This window comes from Catharus ustulatus, chromosome 7, assembly GCF_009819885.2.
Source record: "Catharus ustulatus isolate bCatUst1 chromosome 7, bCatUst1.pri.v2, whole genome shotgun sequence".
Taxonomy (NCBI): domain Eukaryota; kingdom Metazoa; phylum Chordata; class Aves; order Passeriformes; family Turdidae; genus Catharus; species Catharus ustulatus.
Window position 1 is genome coordinate 751,831 of NC_046227.1, and position 27,845 is coordinate 779,675.

Below are 27,845 nucleotides of genomic sequence, written 5' to 3' on the forward strand. Positions count from 1 at the left end.
AAAGGGAGGGTTCTGCTGGCTTCTGTACATCATGGCATGGTCAGGGCTGAGCTGACGTCCTCCTTTGCTTCCTGACTTCTCTCTTCCTCTGGTTTTCCTCCTGTGCCACCTCACTGATGGGGATTGGGGTCCCATCCAGCCCAAACCATTCTGGGGTTCCATGGTTTTTCTGCTGGGGACTCCACATTGATCTCTGATGTGTAAGTAGATATCTCTGACATCTTGGTAGGACCTTCAAGGTCTTCAGTGTCTCAGGAACTTGCCACTGTGGAGAAAGGTGTCCTGGAGAAGGTGGTATGGATTGATGGGAATGGTGATGCTCAGAGGTTGGGTTTGATGGTTTTGGAGGTCTTTTCCAACCTTAATGATTCTGTGATTCTGTTTATCTACTGGACAAATCCAATGCCAGCTGAAATGTCACTAGTGAAAAATGCAGCTTTTTTTCCCCTCATGAAATGATCCACAGAAAAAAATTGTGAATTCTTTGGTTTCCCCTGTATTTATGACCTGACTTTGCTATGGGGTTTTTTTTATTTCTTTTGGGTTTTTTTTCCCCTTTTTATTTTCTGCACTTTGTGTTTCAAAACTGTGGAGGAGAGCTCTTGCCAGCTGCATGGAGCTTTTTAAACAGGCTTCTGACTAGAGAGCTGTAATTTATTCCAGAGTGAAGTCGTTATCTGCCCGAGGCTGGAGAGGCAGTGCCTTTACCAGAGGTTTATGGTGGCACTTTGTGACAACCAGAGGCCACTGGGTATGAAAACAGAGGAGTAACCTCGTAGCACAGGAAGCCAGAGAGCTAATTAAGGGATGGAGGGGTTATTGATGGTACTTTGTGCGTACTATTTCAGATATATTTACAGCCAGCCCCTCGCACTTTTATTTTCTCCAGTTTTAAATTGCACCAGCACGTACTTGTAAAACTTCACAAATGGAAGATTTTTAGGGAGCTTGGATGGGCCTGGGATGCAGATACTCCATGTATTATGTAGAATGTGTTAGTAACTAAGTGTCTTCTCTGCAAAATTGTCCTTTAAGAGCAGGGTTGCAGCGGCTGGAGCTGGTGACAGACCAGGAGATTCCCTTTGCAGACAGAATGTCTGAAATATCCTTGTCATCAACAACTTGGTCTTCTCAACCTCCACTGTGGTTGTCATGTAATTCTTACATTTTTAAGGAGTAGGAAAAATATAAAACTTCCAGGGAATTACATTGCCTCTCATTCCCATTAGGTGTGACAATGGCACTGTAAGTTATTTTTCCCAGCAATTACCTCATGCAGTTCAGAAGTTCAAAAGGCATTAAGTTCAAAAGCTTGAGACCTTCAATCCAAGCAGGGAAAAAAAACAAAACATGCAGCAGATGGTTTATGATAATTTAATTATCTTTAAAACAAATAATATTCATCAGGCCTAAGAGGGCTTTAAGAAAATTGGTGGAAGAACTTCTGGCTTAATGTAGTTTGGTTATTCAGTGTGTGTTACAAGGAATGAAATTTGGGAGAGGCAGGGGGAGCCTCACAAAAATCCTTGAGGGGTTTTAATCCCTGAATCTTTGCAGGGACCTCCTGAGGTCATTGAGGGCAATGTCCCTCCTCTAGCAGGTTGCCCAAGGATCTCCAAGGATGGAGATTCCAGAACCTCTCTGAACAACCTGTTCAAGTGTTTGATCACCCTCACAGGAAAAAAACCCAAGTTTTATTATGTTCAGAAGGATTTTTATGGGTCTTAATTTGTGCCCATGGCCTCCTGTCCCACCACCTGTGAATGCAACCCATGAAAGCTCCATGGACTTAAGGATATCTGGTCTTTTAAGTGTTTACTACAGCTGGTGATTCCTTCACCAAGAGAAGTTTTCCTTGTTCCAAACTTTTCCTCTTGTGTCAGAGTCCTGGGATTCCTGAAGGATGGTCTTAAAGGAGGCATTAATTCTATCTCATGCTACCAGGTGCCTTCCCTCATTCAGCAGTGGCACCAGGATCTCTTTAGCCTTCATCTTTACTTTCTTCTTGTCCCTTGCCAGATTCAACTCCATTCCTGCCCCTCTGCCTTGCTTGGGTTGTATGGCAGAGCCTTCCTTCCTGCTTTTGGGGGAAAAAAAGGCTTAATTCCAGGTTGGAACCACTGTTCTTTATAGAACAAGTTACTGACAAATAGTCCCACCTCCTGCATGTGTTCAATAACTGTGTTTTGATTTAGCTTTATTAGATTTAAAATCAATATTGCTTTCCATACCGATGACCTAATCCTCATTAAACCTTGCCCTGACAACTTTCAAAGTACAGCAGTTTCTTTATAAGCCTGTGAAACAGGGACAGCCTGAGCTCTTTGAAAGGGAGGAAATGGATTGGTTTTCCTACACTGGAGTTAAAAACAGGTCACATTTGAGGTTTTTTTTGGTTTATATCCCAAATAAAAATCATAGGCAGTCTGAGACAGAGAACTGTGAATTTTATCTTGCCAAAGAACTTATAAAAAGTCTGAGGGAATTTCAGAGAAAATGAAATTGTTCCTTTTGGTTTAGGAGCTCTTCTCTGAGATGTTTACTGTGTCTGGTTAGGAAGGTCGGGTTAGAACAATGCTGCTCTTGAGGTTTGCTCTCAGCTGCATGTCCCGAGTTCCTCTTAAACAGCTTCATAAGAGTGCAGATTCTCAAGTAATCATTATTCAGCTTCACAGATGAAATTCAGGGAGTGATTCGAGGTGATGTTGATAAAACAGGCAGCAAAAACCCTGTTGGAGGGTTTGTGTCCCCCGTATTCTTTCAGAATTTAATTGCCAAACATCTCGGTGGTTGCTCTGTGGCTTTGTGAATGGAGTAGCATCTGGAGGCGTGCAGGAACAAGAGGCTCTTATTCCTTCAGAGGGAAGATGAAGTGGAAAATAAGGGGCTGTCATTACTTGGGACACGGGATTTCAGAGCCCTGAATGCCAAGGTTGCCCTGACCTTTCCCTGGGATTGTTTTGGGCCTGGATTGTGAGATGGAATAACTCAGAACTGCTCTTTCCTGTGAGCCTGCAGAGCAGAGACAGCTTTCCCTGGGGTGGGATGCAGTTCATTGATGAGTTTGGGCTTCTTTCAGATAATCTCCAAGCCCACGGAGCCGGCGCGGCAGCACGAGAGCCACCCCGAGGAGACGGAGGAGGAGCTGCGGGAGCACCAGGCGCTACTGGAGGAGCCCTACAGTGAGCGGGGCCAGAAGGAGCCCCCAGGGCTGACCAGCGTGGTGCAGGTCAAGCAAGAGCCCATTGAGAGTGACGAGGAGGAGGCAGAGCCGCAGCAGGAGCTGGAGTCCGGGCAGAGGCAGGCAGAGCAGGAGCTGCTCTTCCGCCAGGTGAGCTCGTGGAGTCAGATTTGGGCTTGGAAGTCACCTTGTGTTGCTCCGAGGGGAGCCAGCTCCCAAGGGTTGGCTGAGTGCAGGAACCTGATGTTACATCAGGTGATTCCTTCCCTGGAGTCACCTACCAGCTGACGAATGTCAGGGAGGGGAGTCTGGGTCACCTGCACAAAACACAGTCATTGTGTTTACTGGGCCACTGAGACACTTCCATGGCTGTTTCTTTGGGAAGATAAAGTGTATCCTAACATTTCTGAGCCCTTGTCACGACCAGGAGACTGTATTTTGGTTTAATGATCTAAGACCAATTGCACCAGAGAAAGGCTGCACATAAGGGGACAGGGGACAAGTGGAGGGTGTTCCTGCTTTGGAATTAGCGATCCCGGAGCCTCCAACCAGGCTCACTTTTGAGGGAACGTACCTGAGGCTTGTGGATTGCAGGTGATAAAACCAATAACAAGGGAGCACAGTGTAATGGAGCTGATCCATGTCCTCCAGGAATGTCATGGGGATGTTGCTCAGGACCTACATTTGCCCAGGAAAGCTGTGGCCCCCTCATCCTGGAAGTGTCCAAGGCCAGGTTGAACAGGACTTAGAGGAACCTGGGATAGGGGAAGGTGTCCCTGCCTATGGCAGGGATGAGCTTTAAGGCCCAAACCATCCTAGGAGTCTCTAGTTGTGTGTTGCTGATGATGGACCATTATCAGTGATACCATTTCTCTGAAAGTGCAGCCTCTCCCCTTAATCCTGAATCCATGGTCACACCTCAGGAGACTTTAAAATAGTATATCTCCTTTGCAACTGTTTTGTCTCAAAGCAGGAGGCAATAAATAGAGGGAATGGGATGGAACAGCCATTCCTTCTGTCCAGGAGCCTTTCCAGCTGATGGTGTGGCTGCACAGAGAACCAGCTCAGTTAAGAGCTCCCTCTCCAGCCTGGGATCCAGTTGAGTGGGGCTCATTCCATGGCCTGGAGTGTTTGACTGCTAAATGCCCCAGTGCAGTGGGGTGGGAGCATGGGGGGAGGAAGATGAGCGAGTTGTGGGGCAGGACAGAGCTACCCCTGCCAGTGACTCTGTCAGTGTGCACCAGGCTCAGGGCTGGGGCTCCATGTGCTGTGCCTGACTTGGCTCTAGAAACATCACACCTTCCTTTGCTGCACACGAAGGAAAGAAGCCCAAGCCTGAGAGCCTTCAAAAACCCTTTGGGGAAGGCCCTTTCAGCAACTACCTGCTTCTGTTGCCCACAGCAAGCCCTGCTGCTGGAGCAGCAGCGGATTCACCAGCTGAGGAACTACCAGGCGTCACTGGAGGCAGCTGGCATGCCCGTGTCCTTCGGGGGACACCGGCCCCTGTCGCGGGCACAGTCCTCCCCTGCCTCGGCCACCTTCCCCATGTCCGTGCAGGAGCCGCCCACTAAGCCAAGGTTCACAACAGGTGAGCTTTTTGGGGGCTGGGGGCTGAGGGAGGGCTGTGGTGATGAGTTTGTTTTACGTTCAGCTGTTCTGCAAGGCCATTGAAAAGGCTTTAGACTGGGAGTAGGGTTAGATGGGATTTTGGAAGGAAATCCTTCCCTGTGGAGGTGATAAGGTTGCCCAGAGAAGCTGTGGCAGCCCTATCCCTGGAAGTGTCCAAGACAAGTTGGAGAGGTCTTGGAGCACTGTGGGATAGTGAAAGGTGTCCCTGCCCTGCCCACGAGATGAGCTTTAAGGTCTTTTCCAACCCAAACTATTCCATGATGATGATTCTATGATTTTCTTCTTCATCTCTGCAAATCTGTAAGTGTGGGCTCTACATCTCATCCTCATTTAGGTCTCCAGAACATCCTGCCTTCCTCAATGAGCAGACTGAGTCATTCCTGTTGTCCTGCTTGTCCCTTCCCCAGAGCAAAAATAGCCTGCACACACCAGCAGCAGCACAGCCCTGGAGTTGTGTGTCTCCAGGCAGACAGAACCAGCCCCAGACTGTGACAGAACTGATTGAGAGGAGATGCAGGGACAGCCAGTGCTCCTGAAGGACAGAGTGCCAAGTGCAATGCTGGCTCTGTTTCTTCCACCTTCTACAGTCCCTCCATAATCTCATGCCATCAGTTATCCACTCCTGGCTCCCTGCCAGCCTCCCCTCCTCCTGTTGCACAGTTTAGGAAAAACAAGGTGAGCTGGTGATTTCAGCTTGTCTTGAGGAGACCAAAGAGTGTTTGCTTACCTGTGAAGGAAAAACGATGAATGCAATCCTGCATTTGTCTGATGGAAAGCACAAGTGCAAAACAGGTGTTGATCCCCATCCCTGGAAGTATTACCAGCCAGGATGGAGCAACCTGGGATAGTGGAAGGTGTCCATACCCATGGCAGGGGTGAAGCAAGACGGGCTTTAAGGTCCCTCCCAAACCAAACCGTCCTGGGATTCTGTGGTCTCCCCACCAAGATTAAATGCAAGAAACTTAATTGTTCTTACTGTATCCTAACAGCCAGCTTTTTTCCTCCAGAATTCTTTCTGCCTCTTCAGTGCCCTCAGCAACAGCTGAAAGTTGATTTTCCGTGCAACTCCTCAAGCCCTGTGCTGGGTGACGAGGACTGATTTCGAAGTCCACCTTCTTCTCCAAATGTCAGGCTCTTACTCTGTGAATGAACAGTTTGCAACATGATGTGTTCCCAGGGAAAAGGAAAGGGGATCCACACCGCCCAAATAAGAGCGGCTCATGTTGTTATTTCCCTTTCACTTCTGCTTTTATTCCATTTTTAACCTATATGTCTTCCATCACTCAGCTCACTGCTGTGAATCGGGTTTATTTTCAGGCCCTGGTGGTGTAGTAATAGTGGAATGTGCAGTGCTCCTCAGCTCCTGGCTGCAGGCAGGGTGGGAAGTGTGTGCTGTCAGCTCTGGAAAAACCCAGGAAATGGCTCAGGTTTTGCAAATCAGCCCTTTAAAGTCCCTATTGGTTGTAAACACTGAACCCCGGAATTTTGGCAGAACTGCATTTCTAGCGCAGTCAGTTCTCACCAGATTAAAAGCTTTTGGCTTTTCCAAGGGTGCAAGGAAAAGTCCCCTGGCTCAGGGTCAGAGCAGATGAAACTTGAGCTTCTAGTTCACTTAACCCCAAACACTGGGGCTTTAAAAACAAGGAAACCTGGCCCTGCTTGAAGGAATTATTCATTCCTTCTCTTTCTTCCCTCCTCCTCCTCCAGTATTGAAGCTTACCAATCAATCACATGCTAGACTCTGAACATACAATAAATAACATTTCCTAGCAGAGGATCTATGTTTGACTCGGATCTGTGCCTCTGAATTTCATTCAAAATTGCAGACAGCAGTATCTGCACTCTGCAGATTTGAGAGCTGTACTTCTTGGAAGAATGCTGTTCCAGTATCAGAATTTATTTTCCTCAGGGGCAGGGTTTGAAAAACTCAAAAAGTGGCTTAAAATAAGAGGTGGAATATTACACTGCTTTTATCCAGCACTGCACAGACTGATGAGGTGCAGAATGCTTCAGGTAGTTCACCTACCTAAAATACCATTTTCACAGCATTTATCCAGGTTAAGATTCCAAGGGCTTGACTTTTCCCTTCCATCTCTGCATTTATGCTGGGTGAATGGAGAAGGAAGAACACAATAAAATCAGGCATTCAGTGGCGCTAATTAACGTGCAACGCATAAGGGTAAGACCTCTGTGCAAGTCCTAAAACTAGTCCTAGGTCTGGTTTAATTAACCTGCGCTGTCTTCATAGGAAAAGCAGGGGAAAAAAAGCCCACTGCCATGGGCATGGAAGCAGGAGAAAGGGGAGGAAAGGCATTTCAGCTGCTGAGCATGTGTGTGAGTTAAATTGCCTCATGTTTTGTTGGAGTTGTCCATGGTGGCGCATCGGAGATTGTGTTTCTGGAGGTGGATACTAAAGCTTAATCACCAGGATTGAGCTATTCTTTGGAAGGCAGGAAATTAAATTCTTGGGTGTTTTTCAAAAGTAAGCAGTGGTGAAGTGCATCAGGCTTCTTTTTCCCTAGCAAAATCCATCTGGCTGGTACGTGGCTGCTTTGGAGACTGTTCCCAAGGCAGAGGAATGAGGATTGGAATTGGTGTGATGGTTTGGTGAGAGGGCTTCAAGAAGCAGACTTCACTGAATGGCCCTAGTTAAGCCAACCCTGATCACTCTGGATGTGAACATGGCCCTTAAGAGATCAGTCCTTGTCCAGCAAACAGAGGAATTGTTCCTCCCTTTCATGTTTGGGAAATTATATAGAAATAATACAGAAAGCTGATGCTTTCCCTGGACTGAGTTAGTTCCAGACAGCTGGAAGTTCTGGGGTTAATGTATATTTTATTTTCCTGTCTCGGTGACCAACACCTGAGACTTCAAAGGTCTGTGGGAAAGAGCCACGTACTGCAGCTCTCAAACATTATGTCCATTACTCCACATCAAAGTGAAAGCCGTGCCCTTCCTGGATCCTTCCAGCAATCAGTTTGATGTCCTGATGCATGACATTTAATTTTCCTTTCTCCCAGAAAGCCAATCCTTGAACTTGCCCTCTCTGGCTCGAGCAGCCCCCGTGACTTTAATGAACAGTCGTGCCTGCCCTGTTCTACACACTTGAATAAGGATCCTCAGGTTAGGCCATTAATTTGCATAGCTCCAATTATCCAGTCTCTGATCTCCTGCAAAAATGGGTCGACAAATTATTCTGATGTTCTGCATTAAAGGGTTTTTCCTTTCTGATGAAGGCATTTATTCTCTCCTGTGCAGAGCAATATAATTATCTGAACCTCAGATCATATGTTTGTTCTGCCAAGAAAAGCCAGTTGGTTTTGCTTTAGTGCTGACCTTTAAAAGTGATTGTTCTTATGTCTGAAAAGAGTCTTGGATTGTTCTTATGTCTGAAAAGAGTCTTGCTTCCAGCACCACTTCAATTAACTTGTAACAGCCAGTGTAGTTTTGTATTTTGAGCTTAAATTGCCGAGCTTCCCTTTGTGTGTGTGTGTATGTGAGTGAGTGTGTGCAGCTGAGTGTCCCCAGCCACAGGAAGGAACTGGGAACACCTCCCTTTTCCACTGGGCTGGCTTCTAGGAAAGTGAAATGATGTGTGATTGCAGAACAGAACTTCACTGAGACACTGCTGTTATCAAGTGAGCTCTTGGGAAAGGAGAAACCATTGATGGACCAAGTTCTGTGAACACCAGGTTTGGGGTGGGATAGATTCCTTGTGTGGTTTGGGTTGGAAGAAACCTTGAAGATGAGCCAGTTCCATGGCCAGGGACACCTCACAGTATCCCAGGCTGCTCCAAGCCCTGTCAAGCCTGACCTTGGACAGTTCCAGGGATGGGACAGCCAGGGCCTCACCACCCTCCCAGGGAAAAATTTCTTCCATAAGTTCAATCTGAATTTCTTACAGTTTAAGACCTTGCACTAGTTCAGTTAAACTCAGACTGGGGTGAAAGCTTCTCCTCAGGTGAATTCTGAGCTTGCCTTGGCCCAGCAGCTGCTGGTGGTGTTTGATGCTATGAATCAAACACGGGAGACTTTGAGAGAGCTTTGCAGCACAGCCTCCTCCAGGTGAACTTCGACTGACCCGAGGGCAGTCAGTTGCCAGGGCTCTGTTCTCTCCCTGGAACACAGCGTGGTTTGGGTTTCAGGGTGTGTTTTTCTCCTCTGCATTCACCTACAGCAGAGTGAGGAGCTGCCAGACACCTCCCCTGAGGCTGCAGAGTGCTGGGGCCAGAGCAGGGAGCCAAGATTCCCGGTGGCACAGTGTGCCCACACCCAGCCAGGAGGTGGGACTGCAGCTGCAGCTGGGCCTGGGAACGTGCAGGGGCACAGCCTCAGCTCCAGCTGCTCTCAGGCTTCCCTGCAAGCCCCTTGGAGCTCCCAGACTGTGCTGTGAGTCTGTGCTTGAGGTGGGAACACGGATCCAGCTGTGCCTGGCATGGCGTGGGTGTGCTGGCCTGGGATTTCCCTGGAATGCTGGCAGCTGGGCTGCACAGCCTTGGACAAGGGAGCTGGGACAGGTCCTGCCACTGCTGCCTTCAAAGGCTTTGGATTCTCATCAGGACCTTTGCATTCCATAGAAATCGTGGAAAACCTTAGGGTGGAAAGGACCTGAAAGGTTATCTGGTTTTAAATCTCTGCCGTGGGCAGGGACACCTTGCACTAACTCAGAGTACTCCAACCTGGCCTTGGGCACTCCCAGGGATCCAGGGGCAGCCACAGCTTCTCTGGGCACCCTGTACCAGGGCCTGCCCACCCTCACAGGGAACAATTCCTTCCCAATATCATGTCTTACCCTGCCCTCTGGCAGTGAGAAGCCTTTCCCTTTGTCCTGTCCCCAGTCCCTCTCCAGCTCTCCTGGAGCCCCTTTAGGCTCTGGAAGGGTCTCTGAGCTCTCCCTGGAGCCTTCCCTTCTCCAGGTGAGCACCCCCAGTCCTCCCGGCCTTGGACCAACTTTCATCCAGATACTTCCTGCAAGAAACCTTTTTCTTGGGGGAAAAAAACCCAAACCAGTGGCTTTTATTATGTATTCTGGAAATTCTGACTGGAGGACAGATGGGTTTAAACATTTGACTTCATGTCTTTTGCTCAAGAGAAACAACGAAAGGTCTTCTGTCACTGGGGAGGACCTGCTGTTTTCCTCCGGTTGGAATATGGGCTGTGGAATCCCAACTTACCTTCCAAAATCATACCCAGGCAACTCTGGAGCCCGAATCAAAACCTCTGGCTGCTCTCATGCCATTAATCCCTGGGAATTCAGGGGGATTTAGCTGCCCGAGCCCCTCATCCAGCAATAACTTGGTCCTTCTGGGTTTTGATGCCAAGCCCTGGAGGTGGTTTGGTAGCTGGTGTGAAAGCCCCAGATCCCATTCCTGTGCCGGCACCTCTGCACTCACACAGGTGTCACTTCCCCCGGCATTTAATTTCACATCTTGGTATTGATTTCCTTCTCGTAACCCTTGGGGATTTCCATGGGAAGGGGTGGATGCAGGTTTAGTTTTCAGTTCTCTGTGGCTCCTGGTCAAACACAAAATTTTGGCCTGGAACTGTAGACTCCAAAGTGCAAAATACACTTTTTTTGCCAGAGCAAGAATTGCAAGAACTGCAGTTCTGTCCCTTGTGTCCCCTACAGGCCTTGTGTACGACACATTGATGCTGAAGCACCAGTGCACCTGTGGAAACACCAACAGCCACCCTGAGCATGCAGGCAGGATCCAGAGCATCTGGTCCAGGCTCCAGGAGACAGGGCTACGGGGCAAGTGTGAGGTGAGGGAAACACCAGAAAAGGCCACGTTACTGTTTTTATTAGTATTATTAATATTATTGCATTATTATTGCTTTATTATTGTTTTGTTATTGCTTTATTATTGTATTGTTATTTAATATTATTATTGTTATTGTTTTTATTATTGTTGTTGTTATTATGCCAAAGAAAAGAGCAAGATATGATGTAAGACTGTCATTTGTTATCCCTGCAATTTTCCCAGCAAAAATTGTGGAGTGACAGCTTTTCTGTGGTTTAATAACTTGTTTTAATGCTCTTTAATAAGAAATGGTCAAACTATGCTGTAAAAGGGTTGGGGGTAGGAGGAAGGCACTGAGCACCATTCCATCACAAGAGGTTAAATTAGATTTATTTGATATATTTTAAGAGCAAACAAACGGAGAGAAAAGTGTAGCTATTAAGCAGAAAGAGTGAAGGTTAATAATAAAAATTAACGTGTGGTTTTTAGTTACAACTAACAGCAGTGGTGATTAATGGGGATGTAAGTGTGTGTTCATCAATTCTTTGAGCACCTGAGGGGCTGAATCCCAGAGCATAAATATTTCAGCAATGTCAGGATCTGACTGGGAATGTTCCCAAGCCATCAGATAAGACATCCACGTGGTGGCAGCATTGTCGTTGCCTAAATTTCCCTGTCCTGCCTCGTTTAGCCCTTTCAAACCTGTCTCTGTCTGTGGATACCCATTTAATCGAATTTTGGGATTATTTGGGACCAAATAAACCTCACTGCTAGTTGCCTGGTCTCCTCAATGGGTGTTACAGATGTTTTCTAATGTACAAGTTCGTCACTGTAAGATCCCAGTCAGTATTATTAGCCCTACTTTCCTGTTGATTTCCTTGAGGAATATTTATTTTCTTTAATATTTATTGTCTTTATTTTCTTTGTTGATCTTCACCTGCTTTCCAGCTGTGTTTCTCTCCTGCCCACTGGTGACTTTCAGCCTCACTAGACTCTTCTTTTTTTCCAAAAATGCTAAATTTCTGCCTTAATTTCCTGCTGGTTTTCTTCAAGCTCTACCCTGCCATTTCAGCACTCCCTTATCTCTCTGGTCACCTTTCCTTCATCCCCACCACCTCCTGCCAGCACCTGTCTTAAAAGTTTCCTCCCTTATCTTGAATGGATCTGAAAATTACTTTCTATGCCGAGCAAATAAATGTTGTGAGTCAGGGATTAACCCAAAACCACCTCAGGACCCGTTTTAGTGTTTTGCTGTCTGTCTTGATGGCTTGCTAAGGAAACAGAAAAGAGAGCCAAGCAGTTCAGCAGTGATTTCACCACTCTTTCCCTTCCCTTTTCAGTGCATCCGTGGCAGAAAGGCGACTCTGGAGGAGCTGCAGACAGTTCACTCGGAAGCCCACACGCTGCTCTATGGCACAAACCCTCTGAACAGGCAGAAACTGGACAGCAAGAAGCTTCTAGGTATCATTCCCTGGGGGGGGAAATCCCCCTTCTGAGCCCTGGGTGAGATGCTGGGGTTCCCTTCACCCTTAGACCTGTGCAGCTCCAAGAGGATTGTTTCCAGCTCCACGCACAAGATCCATCTCCCTCTCTTCAGGCAGATGCCTAAACCCTAGACAGCTTAAACCTCCTTTCTTTGATGTCTTCAGAACCTAAAAGGATGTTTTCCTGAGGAGGAAAGACAGTTCAGACAGCTTGTTTCATCCTTGGGCACTCTGTGCATTAGATAGTTCTGCATGGCTAGGGAAGGAACTGGAACACCCTCCCAAGGATTTGGTACTGCAGCCCCCAACCAGCTGCACAGGCATCAACAAACCCCTGTCAGTTTTGTATGGATAGTCAGCAAGAGAGATGCAGGGGCCTCTACTTTTGTTTAATCTAGAGTGGGATTGTTTATCCCTTTCACTGGAGACCAAATCTCCCTGAAACAGGGCTGTGTCTGTTGTAAAATGCAGACAAAAATATAAAAAAAATTATATTTTCCCAGCAGAAATTCGAAGAGATTGATGTTCAGATAACCAACCCTCCAAAGCAATCAAACAACATGGGTTTTAGCAGCTCTGTGGAGTCATCATCACCTCCCTTTACTTCCTGCCTTTTTGCAGCAGCAGCAGGCTGGAGAGGAGATTTTGGAAGTTCTCACGTGGGGATCAGGGGGAAAAAAAAAGTTATGGAACCTAGACATTGAGGAAGTTTATTTTGGGATTAGCCTGACTTTGGATGATATAAAAAGAGGTTTAAGTCCATGGCCTTCATGATGTAGTGGTCACAGCGAAGGAGCTGGAAAGATTTTGCTCAGTGTGTCCATGAGCTCCCAGAGAGGGAAACCATTAACCAGAACTTAAACACGCAATTAGTACAGTATTTATAGCTCACTTCCCACCTCCTTAAAGCCAGAGAACCCCAAAGTAGACACCTCCAGCTGTATGATAGCTCCATTAGGATGTAAACTTTCAGGAATTTGTGATGTCATATGCTCGGGAGTGGAAAACTCAGTAAATTTTCCCTGGGAGATCTGAGAAGATTCTCTTGGGATACTTTTCTGCTCTCTCCTTGGCTCTGGGCATGATCTGTCTCACCAGTTCCATAGATGCTTTGGACATAACAGTTTATTTGGATAGCATTTCTGGGGGGACACCCCAATTGCTGAACCATTCCTGATGGTTTTCTGCAGAGAACCTGTGGGGGAAGCAACCCTTACTCTGCCTCTGCTCCTGCAGTTCTGTGTCCCCCGTGGCTTTAATCGCTCGTTTTAAAGTTGTTGCAGAGATCAAGTTTAATCCTATAGAGAAGAGAAATTCTAACATCTGAAGGCTTTCCAGTACAGAACATTCCCTGTTTGGATACAACTTGCAGAAAAGCACCGGAACTGCGGGAGGTCAGATCCCCAAGGGTTTCCAGAATAAGGAGATGTCCAGTAGCTCTTAACTGGGCTTAAACCTGCTTTCCTAAGCCCACTTGGCACCATTTTAGCCTGGAGATGCTGACAGTGGCACTGGCTGCCAGCCTATGTGACCCCCTTGTCTCCTGATGGCTTCCACAGGGCAGGAGCTGAGCAAGGATATCAGAGAAAAGCTCCATGTGGAGAGGGGAGCAAAAACCCCTCCTTTGGCCATCCTCTCCTGCTGGGGGTTTAAACAGCTTTTGAATTTACAAACCAGCTTTGTGGGGTTCTTTGAAACGCATTAGAGGGTGGGTTTAGGGCAGGTTTGAAGGCTGAGGTCAAAGTTTGGTGTGAGGTTTGGGGATGCAAATGGGAGCTTGTTGGGGCTGAGTGCCTTGGCAGGTGTCTGATGACTCCATGTAAACTCTTTGCCTTTGATAACTGTGAGGAAGAAAAAAGCCTGAGAAACCTCAGCCTGAAAGGGAAAAGGCTTTTCAGGACACAAGATGTTTCTTGTTAAGCTTCTGCAAATGAAAAAGGGGATGTGCCTTCATGGAGTCACAGAATCATAGAGTGGTTTGGGTGGGAAGGGACCTTAAAGCTCATCTCATCCCCCTACCATGGGCAGGGACACCTTCCACTATCCCAGGTTTCTCCAAGCCCCAATGTTCAACCTGGCCTTGGACACTTCCAGGGATCCAGGGGCAGCCACAGCTTCCCTGGGCACCCTGTGCCAGGGCCTGCCCACCCTCGCAGGGAACAATTCCTTCCCAATATCCCATCCATCCCTGCCCTCTTGTAGTTTAAAGTCATTCCCCCTTGTCCTGTCACAGATCCGAAATACAAACCCATCTCTCCCTGGACAGTGGAAATACTTGGAACCTGTCAGACCAGATAAAGCTCAGGCAAATAAGGCTGCTTTTAATTTGTGGGGAGCAACCATAAATTGTTGTCAAGTAGACAAATATGGAAATAACGGGTGGATTAGCAGTGAGAGATGTGACAGGAGGTCTGAGGCAGGATGATCTAAGGACTTCCGTGTCAAAGAGGGCATCTCATTTTGAGCTCAGATGAGTCCAGATGCACAAAATCCTCTTTCAGTAACAGAATCCCAAACAGTTTGGGTGGGAATGGATCTTGAGGCCCATCCCATTCTATCCCGTGCCATGGGCAGGAGCACCTTCTACCAGACCAGGTTGCTCAGGGCCCCATAGAATTTTGAACGAAGGATAATTTACTCACAGACGAGCCCAGAAAGTGATGTTACATTTCCTACAGATCCAAAATTAGCCCTGCAGATGGTTTTCTCAATTTTTGTCAAATTCTCCTTGTTGGTTTTGCTATTTCAGTCAAAACACATGTCTTTGCTTGCCACTGGTTTATTTTTCTGTCTTCCTCTTTTTTGAAGCCCATGCTCTCCAAAGTCATCTAGTAACTGCAGATGAGTGATAATTGGGGTGTTTTTATGATCTCCTGTCTTCCCTCAGTGGGAAGGGGTTAAAGTGCTCATCTGAGAAGACATGCTGAGTGATTGTTTGTGGCATCTTCCTCACGTATCATCTCAAAACATCAGGCAGAACTCAAACCTTGCCTAAAAATGAGTGATTTATAAACAGCTTTTGCAGGAGCCCAAGTGTGCTCATTGTGTGTGTGTGTGTGTGTGTGTGTGTGTGTGTGTGTGTGTGTTGCAACAGGCCTGGCTGAAAATGGGAAGAAAACCCCCAGTCTGTGTTTCTGTGTTTGGAAAGATTGCAGAATTGCCACAAAATTTGCCCCAGAGTCTGGTGACCTCTGACTTTCTGACTCAGAATGCATTTCTGGTCCCCCCCACAGGTTCCCTAACGTCGATGTTTGTCAGGCTTCCTTGTGGTGGTGTCGGGGTAAGTAACTCCCTTTAATGTGTAAATAATGTCCTGTTTGTTCTCTCCCGGTGCCCCCAGTACCAAAAATTGCTGCTTTGCATTCCATGGGGCGGGTAATTGCAGCCAGATGCTGCCCCTGAGCAGCCAGGGGCTGCCTGGGGCGCAGGGTGCCTCAGCCTCACGTGCCTTTCTTAAAAAGCAGCATGATGATTTCAGAGCTGCTCCTGAGAGCTTGAGCCTGTGTGACACTCAGGATGTTCAGGAGGAGAAACCTCCTTTCTCAGGCAGGGATGTTTAATGGTGAAGGGGTTGCTGCGTTTGGAAGCAGCTCTTGTATTCCAAAGTGCTTTTTTTTTTTTCTCCATGGAAAGCAGGACATGTCCATGCTGTGGAGCTATTCCATCCTCATTCTCGGGGCTCCAGAGCTGCCTGGCTCCCACATCAGGTGGGAGATGTGGCCATGAAATAGGACAATATTTGGGAATGTATGTATTCCTGGGAATAGCAAGTTTGCTGCATCACTGCTCTGGAAGGAAACAGTATTTGGCATCTTTTATTCTTCAGCTCCAGGACAATCCACATGAATTCTCCAGGAGGTGACTAAAATATCCCTCCATCCTTCATGGGAAAAGCTGAGCATTACTTTTCAGCTGTCAAATTTTCATATCATCAGGCTTTTTGCTGTTGTTTGTTCCCATAAAGCTGAGAAAACCCCAAACCCTAAATACCTTACTTTGAAGGTTTTCTTGTTTTCCTTTGAAGCCTGAAAGCTTAAAAGTTTCCCTTTCAAGTTAGACTTTCTGCTCCAGAGTTTCTGTGGAGGGTGACAGAACAGAAAATCGTGGCAAGCAGGAAGGGGAAAAGAATGAGAAGAGACAATAAAAGGCATTGTGTTTGAAAATTCACAGTGGTAGTTCTGCTGCATAATTGTAGCTCGTGAGGTTGAATTTTCAAGGTCTGGATTCTGTTATGGAAATGAAACAAAATTGTTTTCTTCCTGAGCCTTTGCAAAATCGCTGCTTTGAAAATTATCCCATCAGGAAAAAAAAAAAAGAGAGAGAGAGAGAGAATAATCGTCATTTATTCGTACTGCCACTCGTGGAGATATTTTATTTTGTATTGTAAATATGCTGCAGTCGCCTAATTCATGGCAAATTTTTGGCCAGAGCTTAAAAGGCTTGGATTTACTCTGCCCTGCAGTCAGGCATGCCATTCAAAGCAAAAAAAAAATTATCATTTGCAAATGAAGACTGAATGGTAACAAGTATAGACAGTGTCTGAGCCCAGCACAGGCCCAGAAGTCTTGCATTAAATCCCAAATCAGGGCAGGAAACGCCTCAGTGCTGGTATTCCTGCTCTGCTCCTGTAAAGATGGTACTTGCTGCTTGGTTGTCTCCACAGACTCTTAATATTGATTATTTGCTGATTTGAATGCAGTGTTTTAGCAGTCCTACCAGCAAAACCTCTGCCAAGGCCTCCCCACCCTCACAGAAAAGAATTCCTTCCCGATATCCCACCTCATCCTGCCCTCTCTCAGTGGGAAGCCATTCCCCATTGTTTGCCAAATACTTTGCAGAGGGCAAGAATGATGTCATAAAGTCAAAAGGAAAGGAAAAAAAAATCTAAAAATCAGTAGAATAATGTGGGACAGGTCCTCCTTTGGATTTATACTGGAACATAAGCTGAATGATGGCTGATGATTGGAATTTGGAAGCTGAGGGTATTGTGTGTAATTATGGGCTGGAAAGGTTATTTTCCTGCAAGCAGTCAAGTGTGGCTCTCTCCCTTTGGGGATGTTGTGTAGAGGAAGGTGAAAGATGAGTTTGGAGGGGGGTGCAAGGCAGTTTGGGCAGGAGAGAAGCCCCTGGAGAGCTGTTTTGCCTTCAGGATAGAGCACAGAGCTTGGGCAGCCATGAGTTCTCCTCAGCAAGGAATGAGATGAAGAACAAGGCAGGAGAGTGAATCAGAGAATATCCAGAGTTGAAAGCACCCACAGGGATCATCAGTCCAACTCCTGTCGCTGCACAGACACCCCAGCAGTCCCACCCTGTGTGTCCCTGGGAGTGATGTCCAAATGCTCCTGGAGCTCTTGGAGTGAAGCAGCAGGAAAACAGTTCAGAGCAAATCCCTTCATCTCATAACACCTTTCAGACTCTCTCTTCACATTTAAAACTCAGTCTCAGTGGCTTGAAATCAAGAAGAGAAAGGGTAAATTTTTTCCCAGGTGGTTGGAAACTCTTTTTCCTCATTGGTTTATCTCAAGAAGCCGTCCCATGCCTGACAGGCCTCCTCCCTTCTGCAGCTGTCTGGTCCTAGCAGGAGAGGAAGAAAGAAAGAAAGTGCAGAAGCACTGAAATCTACAGATGTGAGCTCTGAGTGAAACATCACTCCTTTATTTCTGCTGATCACTTGGGAATTTTGCTCAGCTTCAGTCCTCTGCAGCTCGCACCCCTTTTTCAACACCGTCCTTTCACACACCACAGCCTTCCCTAATCCAGAGTAATTAGAAAAAAATTTTGGGAGAAAGGAGTTTAAGCTTCAAAAATCCGCAAGACCATCCCAGCACACTTGCATCCAGATTCTTCAAAACACTCAAATGCTTGATTTCAGGATAGCTGATAAATTTGTTTTCCTTCCTGTGTAGTGTTTTGCTGTGCACATTCTCAAAATATCTGAAGGTCTGCATCATTTTTCTGCATGTGTTCTAAGAATTCCAGAGGTATTTGTGTTGTTGATCTTCTCTAGAGTAGGTGATTCTATTTTTGAGTGCAAGGGCTTTGATTAGAGCATATCAACGATTTTAACTGTGCAAGCAAAGTAAGTTCTTACAGAGCAGAGAGCAGAGAAAGGACTTCCGTGGAATGGAAATGAGGAGGAACTAATTAGCAAGTTAGAGGAGCAGAATGTGAGGATTATTTAATTTATTTAATTGAAAGCAGGAGGAGACACGGTGGGGTGTCTTCCTCTGTGAGGGAAGAGCAGAACTCCTTCACTTTGCAGCGTCTGGAGCTCTGGTGCAACCTGTGTCTGCTTGTACTGCTGCTTGATTTCTTACCTGTGTGGTTTTCCAGCTAAATTAAATCATAGAATAATGAAATCTTTCATAAGGTGCTCATTTCATTCTGACATAGCTGCACATCAGAGGATAGGAAAGTTTGCAGTGTGAGTAGGAGGAATTTAGAGTGAGTAGGAGCTCATCAAGGCTATCAATAAAAAAACCTCGAGTTTTCCTTAAAGGAAGGAAATAGCTGTAAGGAAATTGCAATTTTTATTATGAGGAAGGAAAAACTCTTTGGGTTTCATTTTGGGCATTCTTCCTGGAATGCTCCTGGCGAGAGCCTGGTTTCTGCTGGGGCCTGAATGTGACAGTGCTTGCCTCTGGCACTGAAGCATCCTGTCTGTTTTATGGGGAAAACTGGCCCCAATAGCCATCTGAGGGTCTGTTGGCACCTTAGGACTCATGAATTTGGGTTTTTTGTATTTCCATTTCCCTGGTGCCTCACAGGGAATGAAGAGGGCCCATGGAAAGGGCCCTGAACTCACTGTGAGCAGTCAGGAAGGGAAGCTCTTCCCTGCTGATGTCCTGAGGTATTTTCTTCCAAAGACCAAGAAGAATAGGTTGGGTTTGCTGGAAGATGGGTTAGATGTGCCCAGAGATGGGGTAGATACACTCGTGGGGGTCAGATCCCGTGACAGGAGGCCAATGATGGGCCCTCACAGAGCACCAGTGCACTGGTCAGTGGGGAGGAGAAGCAGCTAGGGCTTCTTCCCACCTCTTTAGGGGCTTTTGGAGAGACCTGGTGAGGTCAGTCCCATCTTCTGCATGTATGCAGTTCTGATCCAGGGCTCCTGGAGCTGTCACATGTAACTCAGACTCCATCCTGCTGCTGTTCCCATGTTACTGCCCAAACTTACAGGGGTCCAGAAGAGCCCCGAGGCAACACAGAAGCACTGCAGCACTCTCACAACGCAGTGGCATTCCCCAGAGGCTTTTTTGGTGTTCTCCAAGTGCTTTCCTAGTTTAATGTGGCTTCCAAAGCATCCTTGAAGTGGATACTACCATATACCACCCATGATCATGGAGCGGGAATCACTTCCAATGATGGCTGCAGCGTGGCTGGGAAGGAGGTAGAGTCCATACTCTGTGGGGCCATTTGTGTCTCCTCACAGCTCAGTGAGTCAGTCACAACCAATGATCTCTTTCTTCCCATCTCTGCCTTTTGCCATTGTTTCCATAAATGCACTCAGGGCAGAGTAATATGTGAAAAATAGCTGGTGAGGAGTCTGGTGACACAATCTGGAGTAATAGCAACACAGGCATGTCTACAGGGTGCCTTGCCTTACCTGTGGCCTGTTTCCACATTTTCAGTGGGAAAATAGGATGGTTCTGTTGGATTTTTAGCATTGAAGCAAATCTGTGTAGTCAGCACGGGATGCTGAAGGTCTGTTGTTAGTGTAGGTGAGCTCATGGTTCCTCAGGAAAGCTGGTGTCACTCCTGGGCAGTTGTCTTTTAAATGCCCCATGCTAAACATCCCTCTTTATTGTGGATGTTTTTATTTTAAAGAATCATTGAATTATTTCATAAACCTTTTTTATTTCATCTGGGATCAGCAGCAATTAACAAGAAATGCTGATTCTGTGGTCACAGAATCATGGAATGGTTTGGGTTGGAAGGGGTCTGGGAGGTCATCTCATTCCATCCTCTGCCATGGGCAGGGATACCTTCCACTAGCCCAGGTTACTCCAGCCTGGCCTTGGAGACTTTCAGTGATCCAGGGGCAGCCACAGCTGCTCTGGGCACCCTGTGCCAGGGCCTGCCCACCCTCACAGGGAGCAATTCCTTCCCAATATCTGAAATAAACCCCCTCCCTTTCAGTTTAAATCCATTCCCCTTGTCCTATCACCTCATGTGAGTGACATCTTTATGAGACAGGGGTGTCTTGATTCCTGGCTGCCCTCCTTGCTCCTGACCTGGTTGCTGTGTGTCCCCATCAGGTTGACAGTGACACCATTTGGAACGAGGTGCACTCGTCCGGTGCTGCTCGCCTGGCCGTGGGCTGTGTCATTGAGCTGGTGTTCAAAGTGGCTACAGGAGAACTGAAGGTATGAAAACAACCCTGAGCTGTGCTTTGTGCAGGGCTTTGTCAGGGCTGTGCTGTGCAGCAGCTCCAGGACCTTTTCCCCCTCCACAATAAGGGAAAGCATCATCCACTTCTATAACCTTGTGAGGGATCCACCAAGAGCAACTCCAGTTCCCAAGAAGGATTGAGGCTTCTGGCTGCATCCCGTGTATCCATCCTTGTACCTCTGACCTTTTCCTTTCCTTGTGTTTTGTGTGCAGAATGGATTTGCTGTTGTCCGGCCCCCGGGTCACCACGCAGAGGAGAGCACACCCATGTGAGTATGGGGTTCACTGACTTCATCCAGGACTCCTTTGATGGGGGGTCCACAGCTGGAAATTCCAAAGGAATTCTATTAGGATAGCGCTGTGGGATTTCTGTTTATTGCTACATGGGGTGTGTGGTGTTCCAAGCTCCCCAGATTCCGTGGAGCAGGGTAAGATCCTGCTTAGTGCTTTTGGGGGTTGTTTTCTAGCAGGGATCAGCAGTGGGTTTGGGCAAGTGTGGGACATTCCCTGTTTCCCTGGAGTCTGCTACTGGAATTCAGCACTTCCAGTGGGAAATAGATCTACTGGAAGGTGTCCCTGCCCATGGAATGAGATGAGCTTCAAGGTCCCTCCCAATATAAGCCTTTTGATGTTTCCAGGGAGAAAGGAGGAGTGAGAGCAGAAGGAACTCTTTCCTCCTGTGTTCCATCTAGGTGATGGGTGCACTGGCACCATGGGAAGCTGTAATTAACGCCTCTGTTTTCCTCTTGTCTCCCCTCCTCAGGGGTTTCTGCTATTTTAACTCTGTGGCAATCGCAGCCAAGCTGCTCCAGCAAAGGCTCAATGTGAGCAAAATCCTCATTGTGGACTGGGTGAGTAAATGACCCTTCTTTCCCTTTGGAAGAGCAGGGGGAAATTATTCTGGGTGGGTTTCTTCTTGCAAGGGAAGTCAGTGAAAAACTTCTTGCTCGTGGTCTGCAAGACAAAATTTGGGGTTTTAATTGAATAAAAGTGTTCTAATCATGAAAAAATTAATAAAGAGACTGCAATTTTCAAATAAAAGGAAAGGGCTTCTTTGGAATTCTGCTGAGGCAATTTATAGATTTATTTATTTATTTATTTATTTATTTCTAGATTTAATTTTTTAAAATTTATTTCATTTCGTTTATTTTTAATAGATTTTATGTGGCTAGGAAGGCATTGGAGTGACTGGGTATGAGCCAAAAGTTTTGGTTTTGTTGCCACAAATCACCTACCAGTTAAACCCACATATTAAAATGCATTTATTTTGTCTTTTGGACGTACTGTATGGATGTTTTTTTCCACACTTCTGACCTGTTTTTCATGTCAGGGAGGGACATGAAATTTTTTTAAATTTCTGTCCTGTCACAGGCTGTGTTTGTGCACCACACAGCAGCTCAAGAGGGTTGTTTTGTTTAACCTGGGTCCAACAGAGCTTTATTTGGATCAGTGCTCACCCCACAGACTGACTAAAGATTCAGATGTGGGGCAACAAATATCCCAGTTTCTCCATCCGCCACAGGATTGGTTTTTCCATCCAGGTAAATGAATCCTCAGTTTGGCAGACATTTGGGATTGTGTTTATCCCATGTGTTAAACAAGGAGTGTAATCTCAAACTAGGTGTGCAAAGCAGGTTATTCCTATTCCCCATAAACTGCTTCAGCCAGGTTGGAGAAAACAAACCCCTCCAAATCCAAACTGATACCTTTAATCCATGTTTTCACTGAAGGATTAACCTCCCTGCTGTGCTCCCTGTCCCTGCAGGATGTCCACCATGGTAATGGTACTCAGCAGGCCTTCTACAACGATCCCAATGTCCTTTATATCTCACTACATCGCTACGATGATGGCAACTTCTTCCCAGGCAGCGGTGCTCCGGATGAGGTGAGCACATGGATTCCAGAATCCTGGCACTCAGAGGAGCTCCTGCCAACTTGCCAGATTTCCTCTGGGTTTTGTGTTCCCATCCAAGGACACACCAGGTCCATGTGATCCGACAACTGCGAGCACCGTGTCCTGGCCGGAGCTGGCGGGACGGCAGCAGATGAGTCACTGCAACTAAAGCTCTCCAGCCCTTGTGGGACAGCCTGTTCCAGAGGAGCCCTCTGCCAGCTGTCCCAGCACTCCCTGTCCTGTTCAGGATTTTCCCTTTCTTGGTAGATGTCTCTTAGATGCAGAAGGAATAGATTGTCCACGGCTGCACCACTCATGCTTGGTTTTCCTGGCACAACCATGGAGCCCTGTTTATCTCCCCTTCTCCACCTCCCCTTCTCCTGGCCCTTCTCCACCTCTCCTTCTTTCTCCTGGCCCTGCCCAGGCATTGCTCACCACCACCAAGGCTGCACCTCCACCCTGAATTTGTGGGATTTGAGGGCTGGTCACGGATGCTGCTGGAGCAAATCCCCTTTGCTGGTGATGTCCTCAGAGTCTGCAGCAGGAGGGCTGGGCCAGTGGAGCTGAGAACTGAGTTCTGGATGTTCCCAAAGTTCATCCTTCCTTCCCCTCTGGGCTGGCAGGAAATACGGTCCTTCAGAGTGATTTAGCAAAAGGAAATTTTATGGAATACTTAAAGTGCTCCGAGACTCTCCAGGTGATATCTGAAAACTTCTTCCCCTGTCAATTTTGCATTTTCTGCTTGAGGAAGCATCATTTCAACCTCTAAAGAAACTTAAATGTGATGTGGTGCTGCTCCATCACCCTGTTGTAGTGAATGAACTGCATTCCTGCTTTTTAGAAATCTGGTTTGCAAAAAGAGTCATTTTTAGATGTGTCATTTTAGACCAAGTAAAAGAGAGGATACAAAACAAGTTTGATTTAAGCCAGCAATGGATAAATAACTGTGGGTAGATGAACACCCACCCGTGTGTTTTTCTAGCAAAAATATTTGCACCAGTATGAGGAATAATGTGCAATAAAAGCCATGCAGTTTTATCCAGCTGTGCAACACATTAATCTTACTTCTTCGTTCTTTTTTTTTTTTTTATGTGCAAAGACTTCCTTGGCAATAAAGAAACAAAAATGCTGAAAACCCCTGGTTTTTCAGTTTTCCCCTCTCTCAGGTAGTTGCAGGCAGGGCAGATGGGGACATTTGCAGTACAAGCAAGGAGAGAGATGTATTTGCATCTCCCACCCACATGTCCCTCAAGCAGCCAGAATTCCTTCTCTGTGAATCCTATTTTTCTCCAGCAGAGGGGGAGCTCACTCTGATTAAAATACATTTTTCCCCTAGCTGCAGCTGTAGTGAAATGTAAAGTTTACTCCTGAATCAAGCTGAAAATGAATTATGGAAAAAAAGAGGGTGCAGTTGATGATAGGATTTTTTTTTTGGGTGAGCAGCAGACAGCTGTCCTCAGCTCCCATACAGATCTGAACGTGAAAGAGCTTTATTTTCCCTCTTGTTTCCGGGACCAGGGATTAATCGATGTCACTACTGAATCCAAATCCAAATTCAGCTGTAGAATTCAATGGGAGAACATCAAAACAGCAAAGATATGTTGCCAGAATTTGCTAATCAAGAGTTCCATTTTTCTTTTCCAGGTTGGCACAGGAGCAGGAGTTGGTTTCAATGTTAACATGGCATTTACTGGTGGCCTGGATCCGCCCATGGGAGACACAGAATATTTAACTGCCTTCAGGTACTACTGAGTTTTCCCTCTCTGTATTTTTCACCTCAGCTTGGTTTCGTTCTCTTCATACCATCCTCCTTGATTTTGCTTTTGATGAGCTTTAAAATTTTGATATTATTCATCTACGAGAGGTCCTGGCACAGGGTGCCCCAGAGAAGCTGTGGCTGCCCCTGGATCCCTGGAAGTGTCTGAGGCCAGGCTGGACACTGGGACTTGGAGCCATCTGGGCTAGTAGATGTGCCTGCCTATGGCAGGGTGGCACAGAATGAACTTGAAGTCTCATTTGCACCCAAACCATTCCATGATTTTTCTTGGACACTCTCTGTCCCACCCCAGTGCCACGGGGTCTACCTGGCCTCTCCTTTAACAATCTGAAATGATGTTCTGTCTTCTCACCAGCTTTAGTGCACCTCTGGTGGCCTACATTCAGGCAGACACACACTTGCCAGAACATGGGGTGTGTGTTATGTCATGTTAGGCTGAGCAAAAATCGCCTTTTCCCTCTCTTCGTTCTGCCATCAAAAAGCCCTCAGAGAGCACAGAGGATTTACAATGACACCAAATCACTGCCATTTGTGTCACTCCTGGCCCAGGAAGGCAGCACTTTGCTCCAGAGTGGAAGCCTGGCTGTCCCAGCAGTCCCCAGGATGGATCTTTTCATCAGCCAGAGCACCCGGAGCTGGGGACACAGGGACATGAAATATTCATGGAGTTTCCAGGCTCCTGGAAAAGGCTCAGGGCTGCACAGTGAGGCCTTGGCCAGCCATTCCTGGGCTCTGCTTGCCTGGACACTGCAGCTGTTTAGGGAACAGCCTTTGGAGCTGATCACAGGCCTTATTTTGGGGAGTTTTGGGGGAGCTGAGGGATGCTCCTCCCAGAGCCTGCACACCCTCAATTTAACCCTAAGTTAAACGAGAAGATTTTTTTTCATCCTACGCCAAGTTTGGCCATGATAATACATTATCAAGTGACCTTTTTAAGTCTTAACCAGCTCCTTTGAAAAACATTTTTCCCCCCACCCCCCAAATCTTTCTATTGATTTTAATGTAAAATAGCGCTTTGAAGTTTGCAATTTATAGTCCCCCGAGAGTTAGAAAGTGAAGGGAATGGGTCATATATCCTATTTTTTTCCCCCTTCTTTTCTTGCTCTAGCCACTTGGGACAATACATGCCTTCAAGGCAGCACCTTGTTATTCCACCCCGTTGAATGCCACGTTGCATTTGCTGGGGATCAAACCGAAGATGAAGAAAAGATAAGAAAATTGGCCATAATGAACTCCAGAAGCAGGAGGCATTTTCACCATGAACTTGGAAACTTGCAGTGGAGAACTGAGCTTTAATTCAAACCAGTCCGAATGCCAAACTGTGAGGCTTTGAAGTCTGGAGAGGAATCAGTGGAAATCCTTTGAGCTAGGCAAAGATACTGATAGACCTTTTTTTTTTTTTTTTTTTTGCAAGCCTTAACTCTTCATATGCCTGCCTGATTTTAGGGAAAAAAGGAGCAGATACTTAAATAAGCAACATGCTCCTTGTTTTTTTGTTGTAGTATCTCAGGAAGAACCGGTGTGTGAGTTTGAGAAATAAAAATAACTGAGATAGGTGTCCTTCTAAACAAGAGAAATGAGGGAATAAATAAATAAATCCCAGTGAAACCACACATCCCCATTCTGAAAACCTTTTTCAGAGTGGGTTTGCTTGGTCCAAAAAAGAGATGGGAACTCACATCAGTTATTTTCATCCTGTCTCTAAATATTATCTCCTCAGCATTGGGGTGCCCAAGCTCTCGTGACCTCTGGATGATCCTTAATGCCACCGCGCCGTATCAGAAGTGAGAAGGGGAGTTAAAAATGTGCTTTTCCCTGCACTTTGTCTCTTGTAACCTTCCTAACCTGGGGCTGAAATCACTGCCTGCCCCTGCTCCAGACTGGGGTGCCCTGTTTTTGTGTGTATGTGTAGGGAAGGTGATCAGAAGGGATTTGGGGAGTTTTCTGGGAGCCTGGAGCTCCTGCACCCCATGGTAGCCGCGGCTGTGTCGGAGCCAACTCCACATCCCGCGCCTGAACTCACCCCAGAAGCATGTGGGCAATCCCAGATTCCACAGATCAGGCAGAAATGGAGTGGATCAGTTTAATGGGAAAAATGCAGGGCATGTTGTTCACAAAGTCTTGAACTCCTCAGAATGTTCCCGGTGCCTCCACTGTTGTTCTGTAGTTATAGAAACAAACACTGTAAAATTCAGAGGGGTTTTTTGGACCAGGATTTGTTATTCCCTACCATTTTACATGAGCAGAAATCCTGTTTGCCTCTCTCAATCCTCCTGATCCAGGTGCAAACCCAGCTAAGAGACCTCCAGAAGAAATGGGAAGGTTCTGGCTGGTTCCTTATTACACGGGAACAGCAATTAGTGAAATTGAAAAGATTTTATCGGCAGGAGTCTCCCTCTGAACTTACTGCAAGGAAGTTTTCCTGATGATTCCAGCACTTGTGTTGTGTCTGAGAATTTCTTCCCCTGTCCTGAGGTCTCCTCCACAGCCATAATTCCACGTACAGCTCGATTCCACATTATTTAAAGCACCTTAACCAGAAGGAAGAAGCCAGGACTGCACTTCCCCCTCCTCCTCCCACTGCTTTCCAAAAGCATTAAACAAGTTTAGGAGCAGTTTTGGGGAGAATTGGGTTTTTCCCTCAATCCATAAACCATTTCAGGAGCAAGAAGGAGGAAGAGGAGGGGAAAGAGATGATGATGTTTTGCCTGGAACGGTTGTTGCTGTATTTTCAATTTCACGCTCTCCCCACGCTGATTTCATCCCCGCATTCCTAATCCCTTTTGACGCACTAAATGACCATGGAGAAGCAAAGACCAGAATTTTTGAAAAGCTGGTTAGCCTGAGGAGCAGTGGATAACATTTTCAATTTATATATATAAAATATATAATGTGTACAAAACCATGTATGCATAACATATATAGAAATACACATGATATATATGAAATATAAAATTGTGAGTAGATATATAAATATATGCATTTAACATAGCACGTATAAATATATATATAACACATATAAAAATATATATAAAACATAGATGTGGCCAAGAGGAGGAAAAAGTCTCTAAAAAAGTATTCAACCTTCTAAGTTTAACCAGTTTACTCACTGCAATTGAGCATTTAAAGCCCAGAATAATCGTCTGTAGGATTGTTTCATCTGCCTGTCATTTATTAGGCATTTAATTGGGGAATTGGCTAATGCCAGGCTAAAAATTGTTCATTCAGCCTTCTGGAAAATAGATCTTAAAAATTGCATTTATTTTTGTTTCCTCTCTCCCAAGCGATTGCAGAACACAATGGGGAGGTTTTGCTGGTTGCAGCCATCAGTTTGCTCTTGTGTAGAGCTGTTCAGCTCAGCTGTAACCAGGCAAATAAAATGATTTCATTTATTTTAAACAAGTAAAACAAGCCTCTGAAATTTGGGAAATTTCAGTTTTCCTCTTTTTTTTGAAAAATTCTACATAGATTGAATGAATATTCACTGTCAGGAATATTCATTCCTCAGTGAATAACTGTATAGCCACCTCAGCCATTCCTTGAAAGATCCAATTCCAGGCAGAACTGCTTATGTCCTGGGTAATAATTTGAATTTCTGGCTTTTTTATAGTCTCATCAGCAGGGCAAAACCACGAGGTTGTTTGTAGTTTAATCTTTGTTTCCTCTACAGGGTTTGGCTTTAATGGATCTGAGCAAAGGGGCTGGTTTTATCTGTGGACAAAGGAAAATTAAAAAGCAAAAATGCTG

General features: G+C 46.2%; 1 protein-coding gene across 7 annotated transcripts in view; it reads left to right on the plus strand.

Moving 5' to 3' along the window:
• HDAC4 (histone deacetylase 4) overlaps window positions 1-27,845 on the plus strand; it is a 167,676-nt gene that overhangs the window by 128,518 nt on the left and 11,313 nt on the right. For all 7 annotated transcript variants that reach the window (XM_033064449.2, XM_033064445.2, XM_033064451.2 and 4 more), the window contains 10 exons: window positions 3,080-3,331; window positions 4,583-4,769; window positions 10,441-10,574; window positions 11,893-12,013; window positions 15,270-15,316; window positions 20,295-20,402; window positions 20,641-20,696; window positions 21,191-21,278; window positions 22,193-22,312; window positions 23,966-24,063. In XM_033064449.2, the coding sequence (XP_032920340.1) occupies window positions 3,080-3,331; window positions 4,583-4,769; window positions 10,441-10,574; window positions 11,893-12,013; window positions 15,270-15,316; window positions 20,295-20,402; window positions 20,641-20,696; window positions 21,191-21,278; window positions 22,193-22,312; window positions 23,966-24,063 (1,211 nt within the window). The remainder of the gene's footprint in view (window positions 1-3,079; window positions 3,332-4,582; window positions 4,770-10,440; window positions 10,575-11,892; window positions 12,014-15,269; window positions 15,317-20,294; window positions 20,403-20,640; window positions 20,697-21,190; window positions 21,279-22,192; window positions 22,313-23,965; window positions 24,064-27,845) is intronic.